The sequence below is a fragment of the Macaca fascicularis genome, chromosome 6 (genome assembly GCF_037993035.2).
Source record: "Macaca fascicularis isolate 582-1 chromosome 6, T2T-MFA8v1.1".
Taxonomy (NCBI): domain Eukaryota; kingdom Metazoa; phylum Chordata; class Mammalia; order Primates; family Cercopithecidae; genus Macaca; species Macaca fascicularis.
This window is the reverse complement of record NC_088380.1, coordinates 85,322,658-85,332,070: the sequence shown is the minus strand read 5'-3', so window position 1 is coordinate 85,332,070 and position 9,413 is coordinate 85,322,658. Positions and strand designations below refer to the sequence as shown.

The window sequence follows — 9,413 nt, the reverse complement described above, 5'->3', positions numbered from 1 at the left end:
ATAGGGGATACTTACTTGTTCACATAACTGGAAAGCTCCAAAGTCAGTTAATTTCAGGTAAGGCTTGATCCACCAGTTCAGCAATATTACCAAGGACTTGCCTTTACCCATATTCTTCCCCATGCCTGAATGTCCAGGTAAGAGTCATTGGTCATTGTAAAGATTTGTCCAGCTTCCATTCTTCATTCCTAATCTGAGTTTATTTTCCTTTTGGAGAACAACTCACTGCTATGTTTAATCTTAGTAAGAAGTTAATTGGCCGGGCGCGGTGGCTCAAGCCTGTAATCCCAGCACTTTGGGAGGCCGAGACGGGCGGATCACGAGGTCAGGAGATCGAGACCATCCTGGCTAACATGGTGAAACCCCGTCTCTACTAAAAAATACAAAAAACTAGCCGGGCGAGGTGGCGGGCGCCTGTAGTCCCAGCTACTCGGGAGGCTGAGGCAGGAGAATGGCGAGAACCCGGGAGGCGGAGCTTGCAGTGAGCTGAGATCTGGCCACTGCACTCCAGCCTGGGGGACAGAGCGAGACTCTGTTTAAAAAAAAAAGAAGTTAATTATTCCAGGCTCATCTCTCCTGAAAGAGAAAGAAACAGATTTCACCTCTCCGTTTGCCCTTCCCTTCCCTCCCCCATCCCTAAGCTTATGAGCAGACATATGACTTAAGCTTGGTCAGGTAGATGCTGTCTTCTGGACTTTGGATCTTGTCAGAGTTCCACAGGATGTAAGGAACAGGGGCAGCCCTGCAGCATAGCCTTTGCTCCTCCCCACTGTCAAGCCTGCTGTCCATATCTAATCACTCCTGGAACTCTTACAAGCATTTTCCTTTGCTTAGGTTGTCTATGTCCTGCTGTTTGATTTATAGAGCAACAGAGCCTTTCCAGGAAAGCCTGTGCAAAGGAGAGCCTCCCACCTTGTGTACCCAGGGCACTAAGTATCATATCTTTTGATGTGCCCATATCCATAAACATTATACTACTGACTTAGCAATCTGTGTTTCCCAGCCTACTGAGCTCTCTAAAAACAGGGTACTTAGCTTATGCTTAGCTCAGTGTCTGGGCAATATTAGATATTTAGAAAAATCTGTGTGAATGAATGAGTGAATCACTTTAGGGAGAAAGTACACACTTGTATTAAACAATTCTTAAATTTAACTCAGTACATTATCAAGCACAAATAATAAGGGCTCTTTACAAAGTATCTAACTGCCATAAGGAATATTTTTAGGCTGTTTTATGAGGACTTATTCTTTGAGGATCTATATATCTGTCAGGATGAATCTTGGTTCATCCCTGAAATTTAATCTAAAGGCTTCCTCAGTGCAGATTGCTTCCTTTCTAATAGGAGATAAATATCCATTATGCCACCAGGAAATGCCTGACGTTTAGGTGCATGCCTCATCCTAAATAAAATGAAGGATCTCAATTCTCCCCGGTTTGCCTGCAGCACAACTCGCGGGAACCAAGCCCTGGCCTGGCTGAGACACCACATGTGTAGAAAGACACACTGGGTTTTGCAGGTGCATCACGACGCTCTGAGGAGGAGAGGGTAAGAGAGTGACATGCACTCCTGCCACTCTCTCACTCAAGCCTGAGCCCTGCCACTGCATGATCACATACAGGCTCCCCCTCCTGCAGGGGCACCCGCATTCCAGCCCGGCACGGTGGACACCTGGCTCCTCCCAGGGGAGCAGGGCAGTGTCCCAAGAGTTGAGGTGCTCCAGGAAGGGTGAGCATAAACTAGGGCTGGTCTTCCTCTACCCTTCTCCTTCTCTGAGTAATGCGTGTCTAGCCATTAGGTGAGACAGAGGATATGGGTGTGTGCCCAGAGCAGGACGCTGCCCTGAGTCCAGTGGGGAGGTCGAGAGGGAGCCCCCTCAGGGGCAAGGGTGGCAGAGGAGCTGGGAGTTCACTGTCATGGGGTACTGACCAAAGAAGTCAATCTATTAAGTATCACAGAAGCCAGGTTTCTTGTCAGAAAACGGAATTAAAAATACGGGGAGGGAGAAAACTAGAATGACCCCTACAGGTGGAGCTGGAATCTGACCCACCCATCTGAACTGGTGGTTTTCTAGGTAGATGGTGTGTTCATTTCCTACGGCTGCTGTAACAAATTGCCACAGACTGTGGGGCTTAAGACAAAAATTGATTCTCCCACAGTTCCAGAGCCCAGATGTCTGAACCCAAGGTGTTGGCAGGGCCATAATCCCCGAAAGCTCTAGGGGAGAATCCTTCCCTGCCCCTTTCAGCTTCTAGTGGCTCCACAACACTGAGTCCTCACATGGCGACCTCGAGAGAAAGGCAAAAAAAAAAAAAAAGGCAAAGAGGGCCTACCTACATAGTACTCTCCAGCCTGTTACAAGGGCACTGACTAATCCATTCATGAGGGCAGAGCCATCAGGACTTATCACTTCCCAAAAGGCCCCACATCTTAAAATATCACATTGGGTCTTAGGTTCCAACAGATGGATTTTGGAGGGACACTCAAACCATAGCAGACTCTGAGGATTCATGTCAACTTCCTCATGTTGATGGTGTGTTATGGTTCAGTAGGAGAAAGTCCTGTTTATAGAAAATTCACACTAAAGTACTTGGGGCTAAGCATCAGGTTGGCAACTTACTTTCAAATGGCTCAGAGAAAAATATGTTCTTTGTACAGGACTTCCAAATTTTCTGTAAGTTGGTGATTGTTTTAAAAAACAGACCCAACTCAGCACTGATCTCAAGTCTAGTAGACAGTCAAGAGCAGGTTATAATTTGAGGAGCTGCGCACAGCCATCAGCCAGTTTCCACATGTGCTTATCATTCCATTTCATCCTCATTAGAATAGCCAACATTATTTTGTAGCCATTTCCCATGTTATCTTTAAACTATAAATTCTATAAAGTTCCAAGGACCAATCTATTTTACTCACCAGCATTTATCCAATGACCAGAACAGTCCTTGTGACAAAGTAGGCACTCAATAAGTATGTGCTGATTGAATGAATGAAGGTGACTTGAAATAGAGGCACCAGCATGGCCTTTGGAGCTAGAACTGGGCACCACTCCCATCTCTCCCACTTCCCATGTGTCCTCTGCACCACATGCATCAACTTCTTAGCCCAGCTGAAGAAGAGCCAGGCTTTCTAGATTTGAATCCTGACTCGACTACTTCCCAGTTATGTGGTCTTGGACGAGTTCCTTCAGTTTCCTCATCTATAAAACGGGAATTGTAATAGCTTGTATACTTCATAGGGATGTGTGGCATGTTGTAAGTGCTTATGAATTATCTGGGCTTGATTTCCCAGCTCTTCAAAGAGAATATTACTTGCAAGATTGTTGTGAGACTTAAAGGACCCTCCATAAATAGCGGTTATCATGATTCCATTTAATGATAATTTCTATGATCTAATTACAACTTTATGAAGTAGGGAAAGCATCCCTATTTTGTTAAAAATGCGTAAATTGAGTGATACATTCAAGTTCAACACTAGCAAGGAGAGGGTCTAACTCAGACACAAACAAATGTCTCCAGAACCAAGACCCAAGACTGTGGCCCTTTTCCTCATATCACAAATTCCCTTACAGGTCTGAAAAGGCTCCCTGTTAAACTGAAGATGTTCTTGGGAAGGACTGCACTGAAAGCTTTATTCCCTTAATGAAAGACACGACGCGGCAGTAGTTTTTAACATAGTGTGCAGCAGAAGCACACGGAAGAATTGTTAAAACACAGGTTATCAGCCAGGCGCGGTGGCTCATGCCTGTAATCTCAGCGCTTTGGGAAGCTGAGGCGGGTGGATCGCGAGGTCAAGAGTTCAAGACCAGCCTGACCAACATGGTGAAACCCCATGTCTACTAAAAATACAAAAATTAGATGGGCGTGGTGGCGTGCGCCTGTAATCCCAGCTACTCAGGAGGCTGAGGCAGGAGAATCACTTGAACCCAGGTGGCAGAGTTTGCAGTGAGCCAAGGTTGCGCCATTGCACGTCGGCCTGGCTGATAGAGCAAGACTCCATCTCAAAAAAAAAAGAAAAAAGAAAAAAAAATAGTTATTGGCCCCACCCCCAGAATTTCAGATTCAGTAAGTATGGGTTGAGCTGGAAAATCTTGAGAACCACTCCCCTAAGGGGAAGTAGCTGAAAGCTTAGAAAGCAGGAAATGGTACGGGCAGGAGACAGGAGACATCTGGGGAAAGCCAGGGAGGCAGGAAGGGGCAGCTTTAAGAGTCAGCCAGAGAGGTGAGGCCTCTGCCAGATGGAAGAAAAAGTGCCAGATCAGACAGTAGCTGAATCTCAGTCTTTGGCAAATTACTTTTTCTGAGATAAAAGGAGTAATTCTTTTAAAAACAGAAGCTACCACAGCTCACCCCATGTGAAATAATTTGAGTACCCCTGTAACTGTTTCAAAAATTGGATTAATAGCTGGGCACTGTGGGTCACACCTGTAATCCCAGCACTTTGGGAGGCTGAGGCGGGTGGATCATGAGGTCAGGCGTTCGAGACCAGCCTAGCCAACTTCGTGAAACCCTGTGTCTACTAAAAACACAAAAAATTAGCCAGGTGTGGTGGCAGGCACCTATAATCCCAACTACTTGGGAGGCTGAGGCAGGAGAATTGCTTGAACCTGGGAGACGGAGGTTGCAGTGGGCCAAGATTGCGCCACTGCACTCTAACCTGCGTTCCAGTGTGAGACTCCGTCTCAAAAAAAAAAAAAAATCATAATTTTAAAACTTCCAAAAAAAAACTTCAGGGCCCAGATAGTTTCACTGGAGAATTCTACCAAAAGTGTAAAGAACACCAAATCTATACAGTCTTTTTTCAGAATACACAGTAGGGGAATGTTTCCCGATTCATTTTATGAACCCTGACACCAAAACCAGATGAAGACGGTTTTAAAGAAAGACAACTGCATACCAACATGTCCCAAAAATACAGACATAGAAATCCTTATTAAAATAATAGTAAATAGGAATCTGCAATATATAGAAAGAATTGTATACCATGAGCAGGTGGGATGCAGTATTTGAAAACAATGTGCTCCAACATGTTGACAGGCAGTGGGTGGTGACCGCAAGGGGGCTCCACCGAGCAGTAATCAATGACCTGGGATGAAAGTGGGGCCAAACAAATCTGGAGAAGCAGAAAAATTGGATTCTATACACATGGCTTTGGTTCAAACAAAATAAAGCTTTATACTCCACACAAACGTGGTGGCTGTTAGGTTGTACACCTAATGCTTGACAGAAAGGGCCACCGGAAGTGCAGGGACAAACAGGAGCAAGGTTACCTTGAGGCTCCAGGTGCTAAGAGGGACAGTCCAAGCAGAAAACCCATTCCCCAAAGTCACTGTCATCCCTAGAGCAGGGTGCAGGGGCAGAGAAGGACAGGAGACCCTCCAGTCAAGAAGGTGACAGCCAAAAGCTGGGGAAACCCATCCTGGAAGTTTTGCTTAGGGGCTCTGAGTTTAAACTTTGAACCATATCCTTATAAATTTGTATTTGAATTTGAAAACACTGACCTGACGCCTTTTAAAACCTATACCAAAGGTGGGGATAGGGTTTGATGACTAATCAAGTTCATCTCTCTGAAGTACTTGAACTAGCAAACCCTCTGTCCGCGACATATCTCCCGCAATGGAAAGGCTCGTGGCTGCCTCTGCTGTTCAGGACAGTAAGGATTTTGGCTCTCTGCCTTGCCGGCATGGCCACAGCACTCACCGTTCTGAGTCCTAGTCCAAGCTGACAGCGTCTTCCTGTCCTACTGAGATAAAGCTCCAGCTGAAAGCTTGCTCTTGCTCTGAAATCTGCAGAAGTCCTGGGGAGTTCATCTCCTGAGACCAGCCCTTAGTCAATGAAGGATGCCAGTCAGAAGATAAAAACCCCAGGGTTCGTGCCAGTGGGAGGTATGGCTGGGGCTGTTCTTCACAAACTGTAACGTGCTCGTGAATCACCTAGGAATCTTAATAAAATTCAGACTCTAATTCAGTAGGTCTGAGTTGGAGCCTGAAATTCTGCATTTATAATTCTTTCTTTTTCTTTTCTTTTTTCTTTTTTTTTTTCTTTTTTGAGACAGGGTCTCACTCTGTCACTCAGGTTGAAGTGCAGTGGCCCAATCACAGCTCACTGCAGCCTTGACCTGCTGGGCTCAAGCAATCCTCCCACCTCAGTCTCCTGAGTAGCTGGGACTGCAGGCATGTGTTACCTTTCCCGGCTAATTTTTAAATTTTTTTTTAATAGAGACAGGGTCTCTCTCTGTTACTCAGGCTGGTCTCAAACTCCTAGGAAGAAGTGATCCTCCTGCCTCTGCCTCTCAGAGTGCTGGGATTACAAGCATGAGCCAACACCCCCGGCCTGAGATTCTGCATTTTTTAAGAGGATCCCAGGTGAGGCTGAGGCTGCTTACCTGGAGACTACACTTTGATGCCCCCACCGGTGCTTTCTGCAATTTCCTCCCAAATAACCTGCCTGCTCTCAAATCCTTGTCAGTGGCTCCGTTTCTGGAGAAAGCATTTTTTTTCTGTCTTTCTACTTATATTCTAGGTTCCTTGTTCTTAATTTTCACCAAGACCAGCTACCTTACAATGTGACCCAAGGAAATCACTTCATTTCCTCATCTCTAGAATAAGAGTTTAGACTGTCCAGTTCCCCTTCCCACTCCAGCATTTTAAAGATTTTCTCATTATTCTAGTGATTATGGAACTTCCCACACTTTTTTGGATCAGCTTTCCAGCTCCTGCGTACAAACTGTTAAAATCAGACTGGCTTCACATTCTACTCATCTTCAAAAAATGTCTCTAAACACAAATGAAATTCGAAGACCTTTATTCAAGCATAATAGTAAAAATCCTTGACATCAGAGAGAAACAGATAACAAATGTTCATGCATGCAGATGACATTTTCATTGTAAAAGGAAGAAAGGGACCATTCAGAAAAACAAGAATAGTAGTTCCAGCACGAGGCTATTAAAATTAGTATGAAACCAACAAAAGATATGAAACCATAATCTGAAGACATCTAGACAGGAGGTAATAAAGATAAGAAAACACAACCGTGAATATGTATACCGTGTCTGCTTTTTAAGCAAACATCTCTAGACAAACATACAAACATACACATGCTGTCCCTTTCAAGAAAATCATGTTGGAAACCCACTCTCTTACACTTATGCTTAAACATTTTTGAAATTTCTTCTTTTTCTTTTTCTTCTTTTTTTTTTTCTTTTCTTTTTTTTTTTTTTTTTTTTGAGACTCAGCTCACTGCAACCTCTGCCTTTTTGGCTCAAATGATCCTCCTCCCTCAGCCTCCCGAATAGCTGAGACCACAGGCACACACTACCACACCCAACTAATTCTTCGTATTTTTGGTAGAGAGAGGGTTTCACCATGTTGCTCAGGCTGGTCTTGAACTCCTGAGCTCAAGCAATTTTACCTAACCTCAGCCTCCCAAAATGCTGGGATTATAGGCATGAACCACCACACCTGGCCTGAAATTTCTTTAGTTTATAAGAAACGAAGTATACAAGTATACACATAATTCAATATCACCACTTTAGTCACCACTTTTTTACCCAAAATAATACAACCGAGCCTAAATGCAAACTTTATTTCCAGTAATTTAATAAACTTCCCAAATATTAATACAGTTCACTCAGGTAACTGTCAGCTATTGCTGCATAACAGACAACCCCCAAAATCACAGTGGCACACAAAAATAAGTAGTTATATGTCATTCAAGAGTCTTCATGTCTGCTGGGTTGCTCTGCTTCAGGAGGTGAGTCCTCGGGTTGGCTGAGATGCCTCTGCAATACGTGAATTCAGTCTGGTACCCAGATGCTAATAGGCAGCTATGTGACCTCACGGCAGAGGTCAGATGTTCCTGAGAACAGAAACACAGGGTGATTCTAAAGGCAAGACTGGTGGTAGTTATACTGCTATCTCTCCACATTCCATTCTAAAGCAAGTCACATAGCCAAGTCCAAGATCAATAAATGGCTCTCACAGAGTTATTGGTATATGGAGTGAATATATGATGAATATCAATTCTTAAATTGATGATTTATCCATATGGAAGTCATTAAGAAGGCATTTTCCAAGGAGGGGGGCCAAAAGCGATGTGAGTAATAACGTTATTGAAATAAGTGTATAGCTACATAATGGGACCATCTTGGAGGCACAAATTTTTGTTTTTAAAAGTTATTTTACTGCCTTTTATATAAGTCAAACTTCATGCTTGCCTCAGTGAAAGCATTCAATTCCTATTTATGATTGAATTTTCCTGAAACCTATACAGGGAGGCTCCCAAAAGATATCAAGTCAACATTTCCTTATTTCCCCTCTTTCATTAAAAACAAAACAAAATATTTTTAAAAAGAAACAAAAATACCACAATTTCCATTCTGATGTCACCATGCTGAGGCTTGGCAAGTCAAAAGTATAACGATGAAAAGGCACCACCAATTCGTGCGAGTCGGCTAGGCTTCTCGGTGCTATTCCAGATAGTCAGGAGCCCTGGGTTCCAGCCAAGGTGATCCAGGTCGCTTAGCGGCTCCTATCACCTCACCTGCTTGCTCCCCTTCTCCGGGTTTCCAGTTCTGCATCGTAAATGTGCTCCCTGGCGCAGCCTCCCCTGACACTCAGACATCCACCAATCCGTTAGATGCTGGAGGTTTTCCGGAGACACTGTGTCCCTAATGAGGACTGCTTTGTACAGTCACTGATAGCAGCTCTAGAAAGTGTAACAGCTTTTTTATCTCAAAAGATGTTCCTCGTGCTCTGGCCCTAGGGGAGCCGCCTTCCAGACCTGTCTAACCGGGAGCCCCCACCCCGCGCACTTCCCGGACTTCTCCCGAGACCCGAGAGCGCTGACTTCCCCCACTCGCAATAGTCCTAGGGGTGACACTGAGGCCCCCCTCACTTGCAGCCCCCACCTCCCTGCGGCCGGAGGGTCAGAGGTTCGCGGCCCGGGCAGGCAGCGCCAGCGCCCTTTGGAGCTGGGCGGGGCGGGCAGAGCGGGCACGGCCGGGCGTCGGGGCCACAGGCATTGCACTCTAGCCCTGGCCATGGAGCGGCCGGCATCAGGCGAGGTGCTCATGAGCCAGGCCATCCAGCCGGCGCACGCCACTGCCCGCGGTGAGCTGAGCGCCGGGCAGCTGCTCAAGTGGATCGACACTACCGCCTGCCTGGCGGGTAGGCGGGCGCCGGGGCTGCGGGAGCGGCGGCGGCTGGGGGTGGCGGGGAGGAGGAAGGCGAGGAAGGTACTTGCGGACAGCTGAGCCCTGAGCAGCCAGGGGTAGGGGTGTTGCGACAGTGCGCCCGCGCTGGGCATGGCCGAGACCAATGGTTCCCAAATGTGTGGCTCTCAGGACTCCTTCATTCCATTAAATAAGTGAGGAGCCCAGAGAGCTTTTGTGGGGTTTTTTGTTTGTTGTTGTTTTTG

General features: G+C 45.8%; 1 protein-coding gene and 1 long non-coding RNA gene across 4 annotated transcripts in view; one reads left to right on the top strand and one right to left on the bottom strand.

The window, feature by feature from the left end:
- Nucleotides 1–6,782: 6,782 nt before the first annotated feature.
- On the bottom strand, nucleotides 6,783–8,572 carry LOC141407020 (uncharacterized). The gene is made up of 2 exons (XR_012413815.1): nucleotides 8,361–8,572; nucleotides 6,783–7,853 (listed from the first exon to the last, which is right to left on the bottom strand). It is a non-coding gene; the product is annotated as an uncharacterized lncRNA (long non-coding RNA).
- A 447-nt stretch (nucleotides 8,573–9,019) lies between these two features.
- The window catches only part of ACOT12 (acyl-CoA thioesterase 12), a 66,164-nt gene continuing 65,770 nt past the window's right edge, over nucleotides 9,020–9,413 (top strand). For all 3 annotated transcript variants that reach the window (XR_012413800.1, XM_015451651.4, XM_005557297.5), the window contains exon 1: nucleotides 9,020–9,163. Coding sequence is in view for 2 of the 3 variants with exons in the window: in XM_015451651.4 (XP_015307137.1) it covers nucleotides 9,037–9,163 (127 nt within the window). In the remaining variant the exon portion in view is untranslated. The remainder of the gene's footprint in view (nucleotides 9,164–9,413) is intronic.